The sequence below is a fragment of the Balaenoptera physalus genome (assembly GCF_965194825.1).
Source record: "Balaenoptera physalus genome assembly, chromosome: 4".
Classification (NCBI taxonomy): Eukaryota; Metazoa; Chordata; class Mammalia; order Artiodactyla; family Balaenopteridae; genus Balaenoptera; species Balaenoptera physalus.
In genome coordinates, this window is record NC_138891.1 from 78,651,576 (window position 1) to 78,673,806 (window position 22,231).

A 22,231-nucleotide genomic window follows, 5' to 3' on the forward strand; every position below is an offset into this window, starting at 1 on the left:
CTCTCCTATTCTGTCACTCAAGGTGGCGGCAAAGCAAAGTTACTAAAGAGAAGCTGACATAGGAGATGTGCTGGAAAGTGTTTCATTTAGGGACTGCGCTAGGGAATACCCCATTTGGTAACAAATATGTGGGGCATTCTTTTATCCAGCTCACCCTTCAACTAGCTTCTCAACTCTGCCTGCACATTGGAACCACCTGGGAACTTAAAAAAAAAATACTCCTTCCTGGGCCTCCCCATAGACTAATTGAACCAGAGTCTCTGAAGTGGGCTGGAAAGAACTGGATAGTCTGACCCTCATTGAGCTTTACCGAGATGTGCATAGAGTGAGCTCATCATCTTAGAGGAGCTCTGAGTCTAAATAGCAAACTGGGCCTTGACACAAGAGGAAGAAACACTAGACAGGAAAAAAAAAAATCCCTCTGGTGGTAGCAAAACTCCAGGCTTTCTGCCTTTGTTGCTATGACCTGAGGACATGGACCTCTTCTCTATGGCTCCAGCCTCAGGAATGCAGCCCCATTCCCCCAGCACCCCCCCCAATTCATCTCTGGTTTCTCTCCTTATAATAAAATATTGAGAGAACCAGATTCTTAGGCCTTTCAATGACAAGTGCGATTAAAGTACATGGGTCTCATCCTTTGGCAGAACATGGAGTCTACCCCTTTGTTCAGAATGGGCAGAACCCAGCAGGACCCTTCTCTCAGGGAGGTCACCCTCAGAGATGCGTTGGTTCTGTATTCCTCTGTCCGGCAAAGGGACCCTAACATCTTCCTAATCTGGGTTCTTCTCACCTTTGAACTGTAGAATGCCAGAGCTGGGAGGGACCAAGGAGGTTATCTCATGCAGTTTCCCATTCGATAGATAAAAACATCTAGGCCCAAAGTGACTTACATAAAGTCACACTGAATGCCAGTGGAAATGTCATGAGACAAACACACTTGGTCTGATTCTACACCCACTGCTCACTCTCTTTTTTTGTCTTGAAAGTATTTTTTAAATACCTAAGATTCCAAAGGTACAGAAAAGCACACAATATAATATAATCTCACACTTATACCACCTAAATTTAACTGATTTTACCTTTTTAGCATATTTGTTTCAAATATTTAAAAAAAAATAAAATGTTACAGATTCAGCTAAAGTCCCTTCCAACCCATTTCTCTCCTCCCCCTCTCTCAGGAGTAACAACACTCTAATACTGGTGAATCCCATTCCCCTGAATGTTTTTATACTTCGTTCTACATATATATGAATCTTCTATAACACTACACGATATTGTTTTGTGTCTTAACATTTGACAAAACAGTATCTTGCAACTTCTTTATTCATATAACATTATATCTGTAATGTTCATCCATGGTATAGATCTAGTTAATTCATTTTAACAGTGGCATATTATCTCATTCCATTGATAAGCCCTATCTTATTATTTCCCTCCAGTAGAAAGTTGTTTCCAAGTTTTGCACAAATTGCTTTGCAGTGAACACCCTTGCACATGTATCTGTGTTCACAAGAGTTGAGAATTTCTATAGAGTGGAGACCTAGAGGGGAAATCACAAGATCCTAGGATATGTTCACCTTCAACTTTATGAGGCTTTGTAAAATTGTTCTTCAAAGTAGTTGAACCAAGTTACACTTCTCACATCTTTACTAATGCTTATTTGGCTCAGACTTTTACATTTTAACCAATTTGTCAAATGTGAAGTAGCATTTGTTGTTTTAAATTTCCAGTTTTTGATTACTAGTCAAGTTGAGCATCTTTTAATATGTTTAATACTGAATCAGATTTCCTCTAATGTGAATTGCCTGTTCATCTCCCTTACCATTGGATTGTCTCCTGCTTACTTTTTAGGAGTTTTAAAATATTTGTTGGTTATAGTTTTTTTGCCTTTTAAATGCACAGCAAATATATTTTTCCAGTTTGTGGTTTGTTTGTTCACTTTGTATATGTTGTCTTTTGTTTATAGAACTTTTAAATTTAATTTAGTCTTATGTATCAGTATTCCTTAATGAATTATTCTTTTTGTTTTCTGTTTAAGAATTCAGTCTTTTCTACAAGGTCATATGGGTAGTCTATATTTTCTTATAAAAAATTGAAATTCTTGCCTTTAATATGTAGATTTTAATCAGTTTGGAATTTTGTATGTGGTATGAAGAAAAGATACACCTTATCTTTTAATACAACAGACACTAATTGTCCCAGCATCACTTACTTAATAGTTTATGGTTGTCCCATTGCATTGTAATGCCATCTCTGTTATATATCAAGTTCCCATTATTATGGGTGTCTATTTCCAGAACCTCTTTTACGTTCCACTCGTCTGTCTATCTATATGCCAGTGCCACGTTGTTTTAATTGCTCTAGCTTTATCATTTGAAGAGGCAAATTCCCTCTTCCTCCTAATTTTTCTTCAAAATTATTTAGCTACTTATCACCCTATAATTTCCTTTTAATCTTAGAAATGGCTTGTGAAGTTTTACAGAGATTTTTTTCAGAATTTTGTTAGAAATATATAGAATTTGATTAATTGGGGAAATATTATCATCCTTAGTGATATTGAGTGTTCTTATCTATGAGCATGGTACATCTTTGTATTTATTTAAATCTTTAAAAAATGTCTTCAGTACCTTTTTTCAAATTTCTTCATAAAACTGTTCCACATATATTTTTAGATTTATTCCTAGTTACTTTATAGATTTACTGCTATTGCAAATGTATATTTTAAATTCATTTCTTCTAAATGGATATTGTTGGTATATACAAACACCAGTGACATTAGTATATTGACCTTGTTTCCAGCAATCTTTCTTGTTAGTCCTTATATATAATTTATAGATTCTCTTCAATGTTTTGTGTAGATAATCATAATGTAACATCTTTATCCTTCATTTTCAGACTTTTACTTTTTATTTTCTTATTATACTAGTTATAATATCCTGTAAAATGTTGACTAGGAATGGTGATACTAAACGTATTTGTTCTCAAACTCCTTTTACTAGATTCTACCACCTCCTGCTTTTAGCCCTACTCCAAGATAAATTGTCTTGTTATATCCCACTAATCCAGAAGGTTTCTCAGTCCCTACTAACCCAGACCTCCCTATATAGTTGTGCATGTCCTACTAACCTAAACTAACCAGATCGCACTTAATAAAGATGTCCAACCCTCCATAGGATTTTCATTTGGATGGTCCACTATTCTCTCAGGTGCAATGTGTTTGAAGTGATTCAAAACCTTTCTATATATCTGTGTTCTTTAAAGGCATCACCATCCACCCAGGCTCAATAGTCAGAAACTTATATTCTTCTCTCAATTCCCACATCTAATTTATCACCAATCTTGTCAATTCTATATTCGAAATATCTGCCCAAGTATTCTCTCCTCTCCATTCCCAACACCAATGACTGGCTTAAGCCCTCAGTATCTCCCACCCTGACTATAGTATCAGTTTCCTAACTGGTCTCCCTGCCTTTCATCTCAGTTCTCACCTACCATTCTTCTTACTGCTACCAAGTTTATCTTTCTAAAATGCAAGTCTGATCATGCCTCGCCCAGCTTAAAACCCTTCACTGGCTTCCCAGTGTCTATTATATGAAGTCTTAGTAATCCAGCTGGTCACGCAAGGCCCTTTATTTACCCTGGCTAGCTCTCTAACATACTTTCCTACCACTCCCCACCTTGCTCTATAGTCTAGCAGAACTCAAGTGCTTATAATTCAGCTATGCTATTTCCTGGTTCCATGATTCTTCACATGCTGGTCTCTCTGCTTGGATTACTCTGGCAAAATCTTATTTGTTTTCAAACCCAGATCACATGTCACTTCCTCCAGAAACTATGGATTAACAGCTCAACAAATATTTATTGAGCACTACCTATATGCCAGGTACTATGCTATATGCCAGGCATACAAAGATAAATAAGACATACTCCAAATGGTGCAGCATCAGTTGGTGACTTTCTTTTCTTGCCCTCCTTTACCTTTAACTGCCTGAAGCATAATTTTTATTTACATGTTCTTTTCTTTTCTCCATTCTTGATAAATACACATATAGATGTAGAAATGTCACAGTATTCTCAAATACAGATGCATATGCACATATAGACTCAGTATTCAGAACATTCATGGATACAGTTTCAACTAGGAAGTGCAATTATAAATGGTGAGATCATAAGCTCAGTACTTTGTGGTCAGAGCCTGGACCAGTCGACACAAAGAAGCACAGCATAACTAGAGTAGTAATTAAGGCTGTGTGCTCTGAAGACAGGTTGCTTGAGTTTGCATCTCAGCTCTATTACTTACAAACTGGGCGGCCCTGGGTAAATAACTGAATCTTTGTGCCTCAAGTTCATCAGCTATAAAATGGGGTCAATGATAGTCCTTGCCTCATAGTGTTGTTGAAAGAATTATTGAAGTTAAAACAAAAAGTGCTTAGAATAGTGCCTAGCACAATGTAAGTGTTTAATAGTAGTAGCTATTATTATTTTGCAGATGAGGACACTTTTGTCTCAGTCAGTATCAGCAGGTCAAATGATTTTTACTTCTATATCTAGCAATGAAAAAACTATTTGTTCTGAGCCAAATGTATACTCTTATTTAATCTTTGTTGAATGAATGGCACATGTTGGCAAAATGACTGGCCCAGGAGAGCTCATGGCAGTGGAATGGAGTTTTTCTTTGTCTGGAGCTAAATGGCATATGTGGAAAGAAACTGCATTAGCACACGCTGATAGAGTCAACTATACACATTGAGACGTAACTAGGTGAGAGTGTATGGTGGTATAATAACTAAGAGCACAAGATCTGGAATTAGATTGCCTCACTTAGACTCATAACTCCACCACTTACTAGCTTTGTCACCTTGGGCAAGTTACTTCTTTGTATTTCAGCTTCCATTCCATAAAATGGGATTGATAATAAGTTCCTATTTCATACAGTTATTGTGGGAATTTAATGAGATAATGCATGTAAAGCACGTAGAACATTACTTGGTACATAATATGTAATAAGTGGTGAAGAAAAAAAGATGCACATAGTAGACAGAGGACCATATAAAGTTAACCTAAGTGTTCACTACAAGAGAAGAAATGGAGGTAGATGTTCAGTTGAATGAGTGATTCTCAAGAGAAAATAAGGGAATTTTCTAATTCTACTACACTTGGAATAACCTTTGTTAAAGTCATTATTTTGTTGTTGTTGTTCCTATGTAAGCCTCAACGTATTCCCCCAGTTATGTTTGGGTTAGACCACCAGGCTTTCCCAGAGTATGTTCCATGGGACATCTGCCCTAAGATATGTATGAGAAAAAAGGGTTTTGTGGTTGAACAATGCTGGGAAATGCTGCATGACATATTCTCTTGGAAATTCAAATGTATATTAGCACCCTAAGGGGTTGATAGGTCCTGGAAAAATGTTTCATTTAGTTTAACCCAGCATTTCTTGAATATATTTGATCAAAGAGCCCTTTTTCCATATACTATTTATTAACATTCCATGGAACTACTGTTCCATGGAATAAACATGGAGAAATGCTGACTTCAGTGAATAGCAAAATGACCTTAATACCAAAGCAAGGGCTAAGGGAGGTATAGGTGTGGGAAGGAGAGGGCTCATACTTTTTTAGACTGGATTGAAAATTTCCCTAGAACAATTCTCAAAGCCAGGAATCACACAAATCCCTCAGGGTCACAAACTCTCAAACACATACAAGGTTCCTGGGAGCACGTGCAGGGTCCCTGGAAAGCGTTGGGGGAGCATCCCTCACTCACATTGTATCCTGCTGCTCCTGCTGTGCTGGGATCCCACTGCGGAAGATCCAAAGGCTCCTAAACACACTGTGCCATCTGCCTTTGGCCATGCACTTCCTGATTTTACTTCCTACTTTTTAGAAGAGAAGAGGCTACAAGAAAACTATTTAGAGTGGAGAGGCCCTATTGGGGAACCAGAGGCCAGACCCAGGAGTGGAGAGGGGAGGAGGGGATTTGGAGAGAAGAGACTGGGTTGAAACCTCCAGTCAGATTCAGGACAAGGATGCTCCTCTGGGTGGAGGCGAGATGAGGGACTCCGGTAGTGCCAAGCGAAGAGGAGCCTTCCTGGCAGAGCAAAACAGGATATACACTTAGGAGAAATAATACTGACTTCTAAGGTCGGTGAGCAGAATAGGAGGTCCCTGAGGGCAGAAACCATGTTCAATGCATTTTTATAACTATTTTCTTCAGGAAAAAGGTGGTGGCTAGGAGGAGGGGGGAACTGTGTTTGTTACAGAACGGGGAGCACAGTGAGAAATCCCTGATAAAGGAGAGGTGTATAAGGTGGCTTGCTGTCTATTCATATTGGCCAGTGTCCATGTCACTTTCCAAATTAATGTCATTGGCTGCCTGGTTCCTGAAGGCAACTGTGCCTTCCTCCTCTGATTTGCTTTACCCCTTACTTCCTACCAAGGAAGAAGGAGAGACTGGGAATACATCCTAGGTGGCCTGGTTGCAAAGAGGCCTAGAATCTTTCATCTTGGGAGGCTGAGGTCTGTGAGGGGCTGCTGAGCTGCACTCAGGATGGCAAATAATAAGGCCTAAACCAATACTAACGATGCCTAACTATGGATGGTGGGAGCAGGATTTTTTCTTACTGCCATTAATTTATATTTTTTCTAACTTTTCTATAATGAGCACCCTTTTCTTTTATAACTTGGAAAATTAGGTCTATTTCTCTAGTTCACACCCCACCATCTTTATTTATAGAAAACCTGAACAATCATTACACATAAACTTTCTAATAGTGTGTTTTTAGTGGGGAAAAAAAATGTTTTCCAAGCACGTATGAGTGAATGGAAACATACGGCAGGAAATACTCCCTAGAAAGTTATATCCACATAATTCTACGAAGAGTGAGGGAGAAATTTGCTAGGGGTAAGATTTCCGAAGAACTTCTGGGGAAAATGGTAACAGGCTCTTATAGGTGGGAGGCGAGAGTGGCACGAGATGGTGTTTCGGCGAGGAGAATCACCTGGCAGCCTGCCTGGGGGCGGTGGCAGGTAGGAAAGGTGGCCGCGGGCCAGGGCCGGGGCGGAGCAGGAAACGGCGGCGCGCGGAGCGGGAGGCGGAGCCGCGGGGAGCTCCCAGGTGGACTGGAGGCGGGCGGTACCTGCCCGCGGAGCTGGACCGGTCCTCCTGCCGCGCTGCGCGCAGTGAGCGGAAAGCGGGGGGATTCTTTGGAGAAGCGGTGCGCCCTGAACCGGCCGCTGATGAAGACAGACACAGTGTCCCTGGAGCCCCTGAGCTGAAAGGGACCGGAGAGAGCCGGCATGGGCCCCGAGCTGCCCGCACCTTGGCTGCTGCTCTTCACCTGGCTCCCAGCAGGTGAGCCGTGGGAAAATGGGTCCCACCCGGGGCCCAAGGGGAGAGGAAGCCATTGTTGCCTGGCCTTGCAGAGCTGGCCACAGCCAGGACAGCGGAGGCCTGGGCCGCGCTCAGGTGGCTCTTGGCACGGGCGCCAGGAGTTGCGGGGACTGAATCGAGTTTCTGCCTGTGGGAACCTGTTGTTTTCTTCTTTTATTCGCCTAGGCCCTTCCGAAACAGGTGCAGCTAAGGAAGAAGCCAGGAGCCTCTGGGCTTCTCCTCCTGTTTTTAGGCACTTCTTGGTCTCTAAAGCCAAATTGATGGAGGCGGAAACACCACTCTTAAAATTCCTAATTGTAATTCTTAATTCCCTCTTCTGCCCCTGGGCACCCCATCCTCAGAATTAGGACTTTGTAGCCAGCAGTCATCTAGGTCAAAAGAATAATAAAAGAAGACTTACAGACAAAATTCCCATTAGGGTATAAAACCCAATCCTTAAATCACCAGCATGATGTTTTAAAAGCTGTTCTATTTTTACAAAGAATATTGAACGCTCAACATTTTTCAAACACAATGATTATAACCAAAGGGTATATTCTTTTTTTTTTTTTGGAATTTTATTTTATTTTTATACAGCAGGTTCTTATTAGTTACCTATTTTATACATATTGGTGTATATATGTCAATCCCAATCTCCCAATTCATCCCTCTTTCCCCCTTTGGTGTCCATACGTTTGTTCTCTACATCTGTGTCTCTATTTCTGCCTTGCAAACCGGTTCATCTATACCATTTTTCTAGATTCTACATACATGTGTTAATGCATGATATTTGTTTTTCTCTTTCTGACTTACTTCACTCTGTACGACAGTCTCTAGGTCCATCCACGTCTCTACAAATGACCCAATTTCGTTCCTTTTTATGCTGAGTAATATTCCATTGTATATATGTACCACATCTTCTTTATCCATTCGTCTGTCGATGGGCATTTAGGTTGCTTCCATGACCTGGCTACTGTAAATAGTGCTGCAATGAACATTGGGGTACATGTGTCTTTCTGAATTATCGTTTTCTCTGGGTATATGCCCAGCAGTGGGATTGCTGTGTCATATGGTAATTCTATTTTTAGTTTTTTAAGGAACCTCCATACTGTTTTCCATAGTGGCTGTATCAATTTACATTCAGACCAAGAGTGCAAGAGGGTTCCCTTTTCTCCACACCCTCTCCATCATTTGTTGTTTGTAGATTTTCTGATGATGCCCATTCTAACCGGTGTGAGGTGATACCTCATTGTAGTTTTGGTTTGCATTTCTCTAATAATTAGTGATGTTGAGCATCTTTTCATGTGCCTCTTGGCCATCTATATGTCTTCTTTGGAGAAATGTCTATTTAGGTCTTCTGCACATTTTTGGATTGGGTTGTTTGTTATTCTAATATTGAGCTGCATGAACTGTTTATATATTTTGGAGATTAATCCTTTGTCCATTGATTCGTTTGCAAATATTTTCTCCCACTCTGAGGGTTGTCTTTTCATCTTGTTTATAGTTTCCTTTGCTGTGCAAAAGCTTTGAAGTTTCATTAGGTCCCATGTGTTTATTTTTGTTTTTATTTCCGTTACTCTAGGAGGTGGGTCAAAAAAGATCTTGCTGTGATTTATGTCAAAGAGTGTTCCGCCTATGTTTTCCTCTAAGAGTTTTATAGTGTCTGGTCTTACATTTAGGTCTTTAATCCATTTTGAGTTTATTTTTGTGTATGGTGTTAGGGAGTGTTCTAATTTCATTCTTTTACATGTAGCTGTCCAGTTTTCCCAGCACCACTTATTGAAGAGACTGTCTTTTCTCCATTGTATATCCTTGCCTCCTTTGTCATAGATTAGTTGACCATAGGTGTGTGGGTTTATCTCTGGGCTTTCGATCCTGTTCCATTGATCTATGTTTCTGTTTTTGTGCCAGTACCATATTGTCTTGATTACTGTAGCTTTGTAGTATAGTCTGAAGTCAGGGAGTCTGATTCCTCCAGCTCCATTTTTTTCCCTGAAGACTGCTTTGGCTATTCAGGGTCTTTTGTGTCTCCATACAAATTTTAAGATTTTTTGTTCCAGTTCTGTAAAAAATGCCACTGGTAATTTGATAAGGATTGCATTGAATCTGTAGATTGCTTTGGGCAGTATAGTCATTTTCACACTATTGATTCTTCCAATCCAAGAACATGGTATATCTCTCCTTCTGTTTGTGACATCTTTGATTTCTTTCATCAGTGTCTTATAGTTTTCTACATACAGGTCTTTTGTCTCCTTAGGTAGGTTTATTCCTAGGTATTTTATTCTTTTTGTTGCAATGGTGAATGGGATTGTTTCCTTAATTTCTCTTTCTGATCTTTTGTTGTTAGTGTATAGGAATGCAAGAGATTTCTGTGCATTAATTTTGTATCCTGCAACTTTACCAAATTCTTTGATTAGCTCTAGTAGTTTTCTGGTGGCTAAAGGGTATATTCTTAAAGTAAGCAAATTGCTAAATGGACAGAGACTTCAGAAAGTGGAGCTCCAGGTGTTCATGAACCAACCATGCAGTGTGAGTAGCCAGGATACTGAGGTGGTCAAATAATACAGACTGCTGTATTTGCCTGGCATTCGTTAAGTGGAAGCCTACCTGCGTGACACATTTTAGAAGCAAAGAATGCTGAACACGGAAAAATCCTAAGTCCAGGAAGAAATACAGTTTACATTGTGACAAATACACACATATATGAGATTTACAAAATAGGAACAAAAGGTATACACACACACACACACACACACAAAACCAGTTACTATGTTGATAAAAGAATAACAAAGTAACATTAAATATTACTTTAATAACATTTAAATTCATAGAAAGTAATCCCCAAATTAACAGTATTAAATAGAAAACTCCAGTAAGTTGATTTTCTCAAGACCCACTGCAAACTGAGGTATGAACTTTGGAAAACCCTGCATTAGAATGTATTCATTTTGGTCTGTCACCTTGTTCTCTTCTGTTTCTAAAGAAAAGTCAACCCAGCTCTCTGATTAGCATCCAAGTTTCTGCAGTTGCGAAGTGTGGGTCAGTAGAGAGATTATGTCAGATGTGGGTATTGGCTAGTTGGTGTGGCTTGGGGCCTCTGAGGTCAGGAAGTCCTGTGAAGTTACCACAGTCTTTATGTTTGGAGCTGTGGAGAGATGGGTTGTCAGAGGGTTTTGTGTGTGTGTAATTCTCCAAACTGTTTTTCCTTAAAAAGAAAGAAGTTTTTATCACACAAGTGATATTTGCTTCTTAATACAGAGCCTTAAGTTAAGGCTAAAGTAAGTTCCTATAGCCCTTTGCTAATATTGGCTAATAGCTCTGGTTACCTTCATCCAACCTCAAAGTTTATTCCTGGAATGAAAAGTTTAGATTCTGCCCCCTGCCCCCCCCCCCACTGCCAAATTCTAAAAGGTTGTGTGTTGTTTGTGCTTTTGTGAATATTTAAAAAGATCTTAGAGGGGTGTTAACTTATAGATACACGTAGCTATCAACTTATATTATTCTTTGGGAAATCAGACAGCTGACATCTAAGGGACAAGATTCTTAGAGAGCATCTAGACCAGGAGCTTTCCCTTGGTGGTGGGGGTGAAGGTTGGGATCATACTGAAGACCTAATGACATCTTGGTCCCTGATACAGTAGATAGTAAAAAGTAGAGCTTCTCAGGTGATGGATGGGGGACTGTCCACTCGACTCCTCCCTTGCCCCCCACCCCCCTGCCGTGAGGCTCCCTGAAGTACCTCCCAGAACCCCAATGCTCTGCGAACACAAGTAGAAATCACTCCCAGTCCTTGTCTTCCCCTCCCAGCCAGTTTTACAGATAAGGAAATCTGTGTCCCGGGAAGTCAGGTGTCTCAAGTTGACACAGTGGAGTTGGTTTGAGAGCTGGGACGACGGGAACCCTGGCATCCTCACTCAGTCCATTGCTCTTTCACCTATTTCATACCATGGAGCAGGTTTGTTTTGTCTAATTGAATCCTGGTAGAAATAGAAATTGACTACCTCCTGGATGTGTAACCAGATGTTAATCATTAAACCTCTTGCCTCAACAACAATGCAGTGGGATGAGATGCTGGGTAATTACTGTACTGTCTGCCTAAGTTTCTCTCAGCCTAATACTTTATTTCATTATTTGAAGTCCTTAGGGGAGAAATAAAATTGTGTGTTTTAAGAGTTAGGAAGACTCTGATCATGTCTTGTCTTTCTCCAGTCCTCGTTTCTGGATCTTCCAATCTACAAATCTTAGGGTAAGGTGGGGTCAGAGGAAAGCATTCTACACTTTCTTCATTTCCCAAACCCAGTTAATCACCATGTGCTATTGCTTAATCCCAGCATCTTAACCATCTCCTTGCCTCTAGGCTGCTACCTCTCTGCCTAGTTCCAACCATCCTCCACCCAGATGATGGGTTAACCTACCTGGATTAATCTTTCCCACCTTCACTTGAGTCCTCCAAGAACCTCTACTGGATCCCCATAGTTTATATGAGTGGATTAAAGCTCTTTGGAATTCAAGGCTCACTCATTATGGCCTCACTAACATGGGCAGCCTTGTCTCCACTGCTATGAGCATGCTCTTGTACCCCCTCTCCCCCCAACATACACCCTTCTTCCTTGCTTTTTGTCTGGCCATATTACAAATGGTTGACTTTAACCATTTGTTTTCTGTACTTTCAGAGCACTTAAAATTTGTTCCAAGCAGCTTAGCCTGTCTTGTATGAATTTATTTGTTTGTTTATTCAGCAAAGGTTTAATGCACACCATGTGCCAGACGTACTCTCAAACAAAAGCAGACACGGCTTTGGTCCCCATGGTGCTTATGGTCTAAAGGAAATACAAGCAAATGTAGAAATACAACTATGATAGGGACCATGAGAAAGAGATACAAGGCACCACAAGAGCATATAATAGATGGATTTTGCTCATTCAGGAGGCCCTTCCTGGAGAAATGATGCTTACACTGAGAGCTGAGGGGTGATCATCCCAAACAAATGAATAGTATGTGCAAGGCTGCTGGATAGGAGCTCAGTGAGAATGAGAGGTGGCAAGAATATCATTGTGACTGAGAGGAGGAAGCCACCGGACGTGTGGTGGAAAGGAGGCCGGGGATAGGTAGGACCAGATATGCATGGCCTCATGGGTCATGGTAGAAGGCTTTGTATTTATCCTAAGAATAATGGACAGCTTTTGGAGATATTTAAGGAGAAAGAGTTGGGAGACGGGTGTGGAATCCACATGGAGGAAAACCAGAGTATGTGCAGGTACCAGTTAAGCTGAAGCAGTATCCAGGCTGGAAGTGATGGTAGCTTGTGCTAGGGTGATGGTGACGGTGGAGAGACAGAGATTCCAGAAATACTTAGGAGACAAATAAACCCAATTTGATAATAGATTTTATATGGAGTGAGGAAGAAAGAGATGTCAAGGATGATTCCTAGTTTTCAGTCTTGTCCGTTCACTGAGATGGGAAATAGGGAAGAAGCCCAAGTTTGTACAGAAGGAATAGGATTTAGATTTGGGGCCTGATTTAGATTCTGAAACAACCAAGAAGAGCTATGAGGAGGATTTGGACCCGTGTGTCCTCTTGGCTCTTATTGTACAGTAGTAGGATTTGTTATTCAAAGCTCTAGCAGTTTCTAAGCAATCCTATAAAGCTTAGCCATGACCAGAGGTACCTTGTTTATCCATTTACTTATATATTGTTGACTTTCCCCAAGAGTATAAGTTCCAAGAGTACAGGAACCTTGTCTCTCTCATTAGCTACTTTACCCCCATCATCTGGAACAGCACCTGGCTCATAGTAGGTATTCAATAAATGAGTGAATGAGTGACCTCTGAAGGCCCAGGGCACACAGAAATTTGTCATTCTGGTGAGACTTAAATTTGCATGTGCTCTGAGATTAGCATGTGGGGACACAGATGAGTCACTGAGTCACAGACACTGAGCGTCTGACTTTGGGAAACCCCGAGCATCTGCCTCTCAACCAGGTCTTGTTGTCCTCTACCCCTAATAACCAAAGGATATCAAATTCAAACCACCTGAGGGGCTATTTTTTTCACCTAGTAGTTTATCAGAAAATTTTTAAAGATTGATATTTCCCCTGTTGGAAAGATTGTGGTGAAACATGGGAGTGTCACACACTGTTGATGGGAATATAAATTTCTTTCCTGAATTGTCTATTAAAATATAAAAGCCTTATCCCCTTTGACCCAGCAATCTCTCTTTGAGAAATACATCCTACTAGAATAAAAGCATGCATGTGAAGAGATACTTTATATAATATAAAGGTATTCATTTCAACAAATTATTTCAGCATTGTTTGTAATAGTGAAATATTAGAAACAACCTAAATGCCCATCATTAGAAAAATGGGTAAATTATGGTTCATCCATGTAGCGAATTTTCATGCAGCCACTAGAAAAATTAGATCTATATATACTGAGATAGAATATAATGATATCTCATTAGTTTGAAGAAAAAACAAAGTTGCAGTTCAATGTACATAATATGATTAATTTTTTTTAAAAAAACGTGTAGGAAAAGATGTGGAGGGTAGACACCAAATTATGGTGCCTCCGGAGAGTAGAGTTCATAGTGAGCAAGGATGAACTTTTTACTTTATACCCTTCTCTATTGTTTGAAGTTTCTTATTATTTATCTTATAAATAAAAAAGGAAGAAAGGGGTTTCTCTACAAAATGGTTAAAATAAATTTGTGAATGTCTCTTAAAGGGTTAAACCTCCACCATTAGGAAACTTATCCAGAAGGCAGGTGGTACAATGGAAACTGTAGGATTTGGGATTTTAGAGGTATACGCTTGTATCTAGTTTTGCTATTTACTAGCTGTGTGGCTTCAAACCAGTTACTTAATCTCCCTGAGGATTTTCCTCATCTATGAAATTGAGAGAAAAATAAGGCTGATCTCATGGGGGTTTGCCAAGGTTAAACTGCATACTGCATAATGAAGCCCCCAATACCATGCTGACCAACACTGAAGTGCTCAGTAGTTACCAGTTTCCTCCCCACGGTAGACATAGGCTTCTGCCACCCCAAGCATAACAACTGTCAAGAAGCACCCCCAGACCTTTGTTAAATGTGCAATGCATAGACATAATTCCTCCCCCGCCCCAACCTGCTTCTTTCTCCCCTTTTCTCCTCTCCTTGCTCTCTCCGTCCCTTACTTCTTGCCCATGCATTGCCAGGCCCTCTTCCCCTTGATTCCTCTTCTGTTTGCACTGTTACCTGAGGAAATGTAACAAATACTGATGGTAAATATACTTGGGGAGATAGCTTGCCCTGACATAAACTCTGATAGGATTAAACCTGTGTACTTTTTGTTAACCTGATTAGTGGAGCAGAGGTGCCTGGGTGCCTGAAAAACAGGAATCAAGACCTTCCATCGGAGGCACCATCAGGCCACTGCCCCTTGCTGGGAAAGACCTTGCTCTCCTCCCTGCCTGCCACTCCCTTCCAAGCAAGACCCTTCATGTGGAAAGGAGGGGAAATGCCATCCAGTCCCCTGAAAGTGATTCTTAGCTTAAAAGGAAAAAAAACTTTTGTACCTGTATCCCTATACTGTATGGATAATATGTTCTAGAAACTATAAAACATCTTGCCCTCTCTGATACTACACAGGGAAGACAGGCTGAATAAATAAATGTGTAAAGATCTGCGTCTATTTGGGAACACATGGCATTTAATTGTAAAGATACTCTTTTTTTTCATTGGTATATTTACCTTCCACTTCAACGCAGGATGGTAGTCCCCACTCTGCGCAGCAGCGTAGTCTTGGAAAGTACCTCATGGCGGGAAACAGAGAATCCCCTTCTCCTTCCCTCCTTCCCATGAGCTCTGCTATCTCATCTGAAGTTACCTTTCCACCCTTACAGATCTCCCTTCCTCTTTCACAGAGACTAACTGTGAATGGGTTTGCCAGGTAAGACGCAGCTTTAAAAGCTTTTAATGCACTAACTTTTTGCAAAGAGAAGGCAGTAATGATAGCTTACATTTGTATCATTTTAATTCTTTCAAAATGCTTTTACATGCTGTTCTCAATTGATCTCTACCTCTTGAAGTGGGCAAGGTAAGAACAAATGATATAAATAATAGCTACTGTTTATTGAGTGGCTATTATGTGCCAGGTTCTTTGCTAAATGCTGGACATATTTATCTCATGTAACCCTCACTATTACCCTATCAGGCACATATTATCATCATCCCAATTTTGCATATATAGAAACGACTGTAGTTTGGAAATAACTTGTCAGGTCTTTTAGCTAGCAGGAGAGTGGAGGCAGAATTTGAACTCAGAAAATCAGTCTCCAGAATTAACGTTTTCAGGAGAAAATTATAGACACAACTAGACAATTAGATGGTGATGAACTGGGGAGAAGGAGATGCCACAGGATGAAGGGAATTTAAGAAGAGAAAGAAAATTTAAGAATTTGAAAACCTGTAGTACCGGGTTTAAAAGAGCAAGGATGACCCCAGGACACATATAAACAGAACACGTATCTTTTTGAATCTCTTCATATTTTCAGCCCAGATTCTGCTGCCCTTAGTCTCTTCTTGAAAACTTTACCTGCTTAGTAGTGTGCGTGCCCAGTGTGGTTAGTTTTACAGAGAAATTAGAGGCTAAAGGAAAAGATAGGAGGTTTCTGCCTTTGAAATGGTCTGTCTTGCTACTTCCTCTCTCTTCCTCCCAATCTGGAAATTCCTCCTGCTTTTTGAGAGTCCAGTGCCTGACTTCCACTTGGAAAGTCAGGCTTGCCTTCTTGGGAAAGATTGGATTTGGTGTGAGCAAGACCCGAGTTCAAATCCTGAGGCTGAGAGGGCCTGGTTTATTATAGTCTCTGAACTTTTGCCCACAGATATGAGCAGGGCTGACCCCACCCTAGGGAATTTTGCAAGGATTAGAGACAATGTATGTACATCACCTGGTACACAGTAGATGCTGAAATCCAGAGTAACAGCTGAGAAGAAGTGAGAAGGGTTTGCTGGTTGCTCGGTACTTTTGGCCCTGAGACTCTCCCCCACTCTCCACGTGAGGGTGGGTGAGGGGTGAAGGTCTGGGAGCTGTTCAGGATGCTGTAGGGCCAACAGACCCCTGGAGGGAGTGTGAGTGAGCTCATTATGGTCAGATATGTGGGAACCTGCCGTATTTCAAGGCTTGAAATTCACCTAAGGCATGAAATTAAAGAGAGGATAAAAGAGAAATACCAGGCAACAAAGCCAGTGCTGACGTTGGTAAAGGTGAGTCAAGTCACCCCACGTGTAGTTTGTCCATAACAAGAGCATTCATGGAAAAGAAGCTGAGTGAGCATTTGGTAATGAAGGTGATCACCTTGTCCCCATTCTTCTGCCTCAGGGTGTCAGATTCAGCCATCTTCAAAGCTACCCCAGAGCAACTTCTGGCTCCAACCAAATACCCTCTCTGACTCCCAGCAAACCTGCACCACCCCCCCCTGCAGATATTCCACCTCTATACAAATAATGTTGACTGGAGTCCTTTGAATAAACTGTCATTTGTATTGAATTACCATTCAGCAAAATAAAGAACATGTAGTTTATTAATCACAGTATTAGAGTTAACTGCTGCCCGTTGTATATTAATTATTGCTCTTGTAGCCTGGCCCCATGCTCTGATTATTTGCAAGCTATTGAATACCAAACATCTTCCTTTATTTAAAGAATGGCCAGGTAGAGTGGCAAGAGACTGCTCAGGGGCAGAATCTTGGCTCCAACCCTCTTAGAAAATGAATGACCACAGACAAGCCACTTGCCTTATCCAATCCTAGATTTGCTGTGTATGCACCGGCACAACTTGTTTCCTCCCAGGGCTCATATTTAGGGAATAAAAGAAAATATTTGAAAGTGCTTTGTGAACCTAAGATTTTGTTTACACCATAAATCAATGTTTTTCTCTCTATTCCAATCCATGCATGTTACTGAACAAAATAAGCTAGTGTTGACAGTGCCATCCTATTCATTGTCAAATCTTACCTGTAGCTGCTTCTGGTATTCAGTTAAAGCTGTGTTGGGTAAAAGCTCCAAGGTCTACTTCAGGTCAGTTCTGGAAAAAAACAAAGAGGTGGTGAAGGTGGAGAAGCAAAAATAAAAAATCAGATTATGAAATAATCCTCATTAGGCTGGAGATACTAGTCATTAGCTCTTCCATTCTGATTGGACTGATTTCCAGGAATCCTACAGCTAATAGAGACAGCAGCTATTTCCCCCAAACTCCTCAAGGCTTATTTTCAAAATGATGTTCTTTTTCCATTCACAACTAAATAAGGAAGTCATCCATCTTCCTAAAAACATCACTTTCACCTTATTACTCTTCTTCAGGAAAGCCTTCAGTGATTATCCATTAACTGGAAATAGACTCTGGAGTGCAATTTACACTCCACCCCATCTCCCCACTTCCTACTCCCCACCACCAGCTCGCCTTATTTATCCTCTGTCTATAAAGCCAGAGGCACCAGCTGGGTTGGTTCCCTCCAGGTTCTCCAAGGAACTGCCCCTTCCTGATAAGGGCCTTTGCTCACTCCTTTCTTCCATCCTGACACAGTGAGTCTCTCTGCCTTCTCCCTATTTTTCACGTATCATCTTAATCCTACTTGGGTTTTAGGGTCTAGCTTAAATCTCTTCCTTCTGTGATGCTTCCCACCCACAGGTCTCCCCCACACTGCTGCAGACCCTCTCTCTAGCATGGCTGTCACTGGCACATCCTCATTACAGCCCAGCCCTGGAGATGGCTCAGGTCATTTCTGGGGACCAGAGCCTGTCCCAAGCAACATTCTGCTACCTCTCTGTGGACATGAGAAAAGTGGCTGCTGGTGGCTGTCTTATGAGGGTTGTGTCCAGAAGGCGAGGCAGGACCCAGAACCATGTGTCTCTGGCCGTTGAGCCAGGCCCACCCAGCTGCTCTATAACGGGGGTGACTGTATTTATTTTGTTTATGGGAGTAACAGTCAAAATGAAGGTAGCTCTACCTGAGAACTCTATTGGAGGGACTCCCAGCTTGAACCCCTTTCTCCTTGGCCCTCATAATTAGGGAAAAAAGGGAAAAGACTCATACAGTGTCACTAACATGGCAGCATATATGCCAGCACCTTGCCAGGTACCATGCCAAGTGCTAGGAGTGGGTTATCTCATTGCATTCTTGCAAGGACCTGATTAGGTTAGTACTGTTATAATCTCCATTCATAGCTGAGGAAACACAAGTTCAGAGAGAGTAAATAACTTGTCCAATGTCCAAGTGAGTAGTACAGTTTGATTTGAACCCAGTTGTATCTGAGTCCAAAGCCTGGGTTTACTTTAGCTAGTCTACACCAGTGGTTCTCAAAGTATGGTACCCATCAAAGTAGTATCAGCATCTCCTGGAAATTTGTTAGAAATATAAGTTCTTGGATCCCACCCAAGTCCTACTGAATTAGAAACTCCTGCTGACAGTGATCTGGGCTGTCACGAGTCCTCCTGGTGGTATATGCTCAAGTTTGAATACTACTGCTCTACGCTAAACCTCCTATGAGAAAGCCCCTATAACTTGGCCTAGAATCTATATTGACATAGGAACATTTGAAGATGCTGGTTACGTGTGGACTTCTGACCATGTCAAAGTCCCACCTGACATTTCTGTGCCACCTGGTTCCTCGTCAACACAGACTTGGAGCTTTCAGTATATCTGTAGATTTGGAGGGTAAGGGGAGAAAGTTTTTAAAAAGTAAAAAGAAAAATTGTTAGTCCCTTCAAGTCTTTCGTGATAAAATTTGTCACAGTCTGATCATTTTTGTTTTATTTTCTTTATGCTTATGTCAACCAGTTGAACTGCCAATTTTCACTGGTCATCCATTCCATCATTTATTCAACAAACATTTGTTGGGTGCCAAGGAGGTGACAGGCACAGTATGAGGCTCTTGTGTTTGAACAATGAGTCAGAGGCAAACCCAGTCGGCCTTCTCAGAGGCTACAGTAGACAGGCCATCCCCAGAAGTGTGAAATGCTCTGCCTGGGGGTAGGATGAGGCACTCTGGGAAAACAGAGGAAGGCCCCTCTCCCAGACTTGCAGTCAGAGGAGGCTTCTTGAGGAGCAGAAGGGTGCAGCTGAAGACCTAAGAAATAAGTGGTACTTAGCCTGGGGAAGGGAGTGGAGTGGCAGCTGGTGATGTGGAAGAGTGCTCCAGCCAAGAGACGTACCTGTGGGAGGATCTGGGGAAGACGGCACTCCTAGCGCGGGGAGGACTGAGGCAAGTCCGGAGTGGCTGAAGCCCCGAGGGGGGGTGGGCACGAAGGGAGATGAGGCCCCAGAGAAAGGCTGAAGGCAGACGTGACTGGCCTCCTAGGCCAGGGTACAGAGGTTGAACTTTATCCTTAGGGAAAAGGGAAAACATTTTAAGAAGAGAAGCGACATGAAAAATTATATATATTAGCAGAGTCACTCCAGTACATACATGGCCTTCTTTTAATATCGTTTCTTTATCATTGTTGGATGTGTTATCGCTCCCTGTGGACTGGGAGCGACTTGAGAGTCATGGTTTTTGCTCTTTTTCTCCTCCGTCTCCTCCAGGGTGTCTGTGCAGTTTCCGTCCCAACCCTGCCCTGGCTAAGTAAGAACACAGGCAGCTTGTGAACTGCTCGCAGCCAGTCAGGCGGTGTGTTTGCTTGCGTGCAATGCTTTTATTGCCCCATGAATAGAAGTAGGTCACCCCTTAGAGACCTACCTAAGGTCTGCCTTCAGCATTGTCTCCCGCTCTTGGCCGCAGGGTGTGTGTCCTTGCTGGTGACAGTCCAGCACACGGAGCGCTACGTCACCCTGTTTGCCTCCGTCGTTCTCAAATGTGACTACACCACCTCTGCCCAGCTCCAGGATGTGGTGGTGACCTGGCGCTTCAAGTCCTTCTGCAAGGACCCCATCTTTGATTACTACTCTGCATGTGAGTGCCCTCCTCCCTACCCCCTGCTCTCCCGGAGCCCTTCTGTGAAGTACCGCCATTAGGGTGTAGGAATTATTTAGGATCACAAATCCTTATAGTGAGAAGAAGCCAGAAAGATCACTTAATACTGTCCCTTCGTTTTATAGATAAACGGAGGCCAGGTAGATGAAATACTTATTCAGGGTCACATAATATTTATTTATTTTAAAATTTATGTCCCGCCTTGTTCTAAAATAAATTAAGGCAGCTTAGACATTAAGTAAAAGGCATAGCAAGTCGTGACTCCTAGTTCATTCCTGGTTGCCCACCCATGCGCTAAGATGAGGATGTAGGTCTGCCTCTCATCACCCCCACCTCCTCCGAATGCAGACAAGACTCCTACCCGTCCCCCGTGACGCATGAGGAGTGGTCACCTGTGAGCCTCCCGCCCACTGCCACACTCCCTTCTAGAGCCAGCCTTCCTGGTGGACGGTCAGTCCTCTGTGGACTAAACACTCTCAGTGCTGGAGCGCTCCCTGGCCACAGGCAGCCTGTTCGTTGCTGGACATCCCGGAGTGCTGTGCAGCTCTCCCCACGCTTAGCCAAGTCCTACCTCTCAGTAACAGCTGCCCTACTCACATCAGTCCTGCTGTCTGGAACCAAAGCTCTTCCCTAGCTGCCCACCTCTGCCTCTCTCAAGAAACAAAGGAACGCTGATCCCCACCACCAGCCTGGGACAATTAACCGTTAGAAATTTGGAGAATAGAACTAGATACCCTGTTCACAGGAAGGAACTGAGGTTCCCGAGATGAGGAAGAGCAGGGGGAGACATCAGCTTTACCTTTTTTAGCCCTAGTATCTTACAATATGAACTCCAAAACCTAACTGTCTGAGCCACCCACGGAGCCTGACATTGTCCCCAAGACACCCCTCTCTAAATTGAGGCATTGTTTCCTGGGGGTTACTCTTAAAATGCCTGCATTAAGTGGGAAGGTAGGAGGGACCGGCTAGTAGGCATTTATCACCAGCAGATTTAACAGCTCTCAAAACTTTTATTGTAAGGGCAGGTGGATGAACCATATGGGAGCAGATTCTGGGGTGACTTTGAAAATGAGGCAAGGGAAACTGGGGTGGGAGATGGGGATGCAGTCAGGATTTGGAAATGATGGCCCCTTAGAGGGGTCTGGAGTCTTTCTGCTCAAAGTGTGGGTCATTGGTGCCACCTGGGAGCTCATTAGAAATGCAGAATCTCAGATCCCCACTCCAGGATCAGAATCTTCATGGTTAAGAAGATTCCCAGGGGATGCATAGGCTCAGGAAAAATTGAGAACATTCATTGCTCCAGAAAGCACTAAGGGCACCTTTCTTCATGGGAATTCCCCACTGCTGTGTCACTTAGGTGTGTACTCTTTCCCCAGCGTACCAGGCGGCTTTATCCCTGGGCCAGGACCCATCCAATGACTGCAATGACAGCCAGCGGGAGGTTCGCATCGTGGCCCAGAGGCGGGGGCAGAACGAGCCTGTGCTGGGGGTGGATTACCGGCAGCGCAAGATCACCATCCAGAACCGTGAGTGTGGAGGCAGCAGGGAACTGGGGGTGGAGAGGTGTGTAGACCAGGCCCAGAGGTCTGAGTCATTGTGGGGATTTCCCTTTTTTTCTGCTGCCTGACGGTCTACTTGGTCACTTTCATTTTTTGAGGAAAGTGTGAAATACACAGAATGTGCTATACCATCTGAAGTCATTACCCTGGAAGTTGGTCTCAGGCAAGAAGACATCCTACAGCTTTGGCTAAAGGTCAGGGAGTGGGTGATTTCCTTTGCTTTTCCAAGATGCAGGTCTAACGTGTGGCTCAGGCTCCCTTGATTCCTTCTACAAATTGCTCTCAGGGCCTGCTGGAACCCCAGGCCCCTGAGTTCCCCTCTGGCCACTTCTGTTGCCCAAATCTAAGGAA

The 22,231-nt window shown here is 42.4% G+C and overlaps 1 protein-coding gene across 12 annotated transcripts in view; it reads left to right on the forward strand.

Moving 5' to 3' along the window:
* The first annotated feature begins 1,501 nt into the window (after positions 1–1,501).
* ILDR1 (immunoglobulin like domain containing receptor 1) overlaps positions 1,502–22,231 on the forward strand; it is a 99,580-nt gene continuing 78,850 nt past the window's right edge. For 8 of the 12 annotated variants that reach the window (XR_014262877.1, XR_014262878.1, XR_014262879.1 and 5 more), the window contains exons 1-3: positions 1,506–7,353; positions 20,130–20,300; positions 21,698–21,847. Coding sequence is in view for 5 of the 12 variants with exons in the window: in XM_082459417.1 (XP_082315543.1) it covers positions 7,299–7,353; positions 20,130–20,300; positions 21,698–21,847 (376 nt within the window). In the remaining 7 variants the exon portion in view is untranslated. Of the gene's footprint in view, positions 7,354–20,129; positions 20,301–21,697; positions 21,848–22,231 lie in introns of all 12 variants that reach the window. The other 4 variants (XM_082459415.1, XM_082459413.1, XM_082459414.1 and 1 more) reach the window with 3 other exon arrangements.